Genomic DNA, 1,729 nt, shown 5'->3' with positions numbered 1-1,729 from the left:
CAGACTTCCCCTATTTTTATTGAATTCCTACCATCAGAAAATGTTGAGGCACCCCTGAAGAAGCCAGAAGGCACCCCAGTGTGCCATGGCTCCTGGGTTGAGAAAGGCTGCCATATAATATGGGGCTGATTAGTGCTTCTGCGTTTGATGTTCATTGTTAATGGCAGCCCACTGCATTAGCATCTTTGCAAACACACTGTGGCTGATTTGAACGGAAGACTTTGATGCAAAGGGAGGAACCACACTTTTTTTGTGTTTCTGAATGGTATTCTAAATGTGTCCACCAAAGCATTGTGTGTTGTAGCACCTCAAAGTGAATGGTGCAGAAGTACTCTGAGGGGAATTTATCAAAACTGGAGCAGACACAATCTGGAGCAGTTGCCTAGGCAACCAATCAGCTTCTATCTTCAGTTAAGATTTGAAAATGAAAGAGAGAAGCTGATTGGTTGCCATGCACAGCTGCTCCAGTTTTGATAAATTTCCCTTTTCTGTGTTTTGGTGGGGTGTGTTTTTTTAATAGTGCATGCCCTTCATTCATAGATCAGAGCTATGAAACACACAGTGACCAGCTTTACAACATCCATTGTGTACACTTCTCTCCACAGCTGCTTCCTTGGCCTGCTCCAACGTTCACAAATCAAGTGAGAAGTCACTATGTAGACTGGCGGATGTGGAGGGATGTGAAGAGGAGGAAGATGGCCTATGAATATGCCGATGAAAGACTAAGGATCAATGCTCTGAGGAAAAACACAATCTTGCCTAAAGAGCTTCAGGTACTTTCCAGTTCATAGATTTTCAGAAAAAAAAAAAAAATCACCGAATTTTCTGTGACAGAAAAGAATGAGAAACAACATTTAATTCCCCCTTCCATGCTGGACAGTGGGTGCGCCGCTGTCAGAATACCCATACAGGGACTGCATTTGATTGGCTGCAGTCACTGTATAGTTAGGAATTGTAGTTGGCAACAATTCTCATTATCTGGGGGGAGGGAGATTTTAATGCAACCAATCGATTAGTTAAAAAAATAATCTAGCAACTAATCGATTATGAAAATAATAATTAGCTGCAACCCTAACCCTATCCAAAAGCATAAAGAAAAGAGAGAGTTGGCAGTATACATGCTTTTAGTATCCAGTCTCCGTGTATCAGATGTGGTTACCTGTGGGGTTTTTCTTTTTGCAGGACATAGCAGATAAAGAGATTGCGGCACTGCCCAAGGATAGTTGTCCAGTGAGAATTCGGAATCGCTGCGTTCTCACCTCCCGTCCCCGCGGTGTGAAGAGGCGTTGGCGTCTCAGTAGAATAGTATTCCGACACTTTGCAGACCACAATATGATTTCTGGTGTCCAGAGGGCCATGTGGTAACACCTATGTCACGGATTTTACAGCAGTTATATCTCCTGTGTATTTGGACATTCTTGTGGCATGGTGTGCCGTACGGGATTTGTTATTGATTTTTTTTTCTGATCACTTCATATCCTGTTAATAAAATACTGTACTTTATACATGCTGCTTGTGTCAGTTGAAATGTTTGCTTCCATCTTTAGTTATGGGATCATGATAATAACAAGAAAACATTTGAATGTGGCTTTTGTCATTTACTATCCTGTTTCCTTACATTTGGACACTGTAAAGTACAACTGTTTGTGAAGTTGTCCTTTAGAGTGCATGTAATCCCTAACAAAGAACTTATTTTCTGCCTTATGTGCCGTTACATTTACCATTGAAA

The 1,729-nt window shown here is 41.4% G+C and overlaps 1 protein-coding gene across 1 annotated transcript in view; it reads left to right on the top strand.

Moving 5' to 3' along the window:
• Positions 1 to 1,433, top strand: part of MRPS14 (mitochondrial ribosomal protein S14) — a 1,959-nt gene extending 526 nt beyond the window's left edge. The window contains exons 2-3 of the mRNA XM_018555544.1: positions 606 to 773; positions 1,183 to 1,433. Of these exons, the coding sequence (XP_018411046.1) occupies positions 606 to 773; positions 1,183 to 1,365 (351 nt within the window). The 3' untranslated portion in view covers positions 1,366 to 1,433. The remainder of the gene's footprint in view (positions 1 to 605; positions 774 to 1,182) is intronic.
• Positions 1,434 to 1,729: the final 296 nt, after the last annotated feature.

Source organism: Nanorana parkeri, unplaced genomic scaffold (assembly GCF_000935625.1).
Source record: "Nanorana parkeri isolate BGI_ZX_2015 unplaced genomic scaffold, ASM93562v1 scaffold201, whole genome shotgun sequence".
NCBI classification, from domain to species: Eukaryota; Metazoa; Chordata; class Amphibia; order Anura; family Dicroglossidae; genus Nanorana; species Nanorana parkeri.
This window is presented reverse-complemented; position numbering and strand designations above follow the sequence as displayed.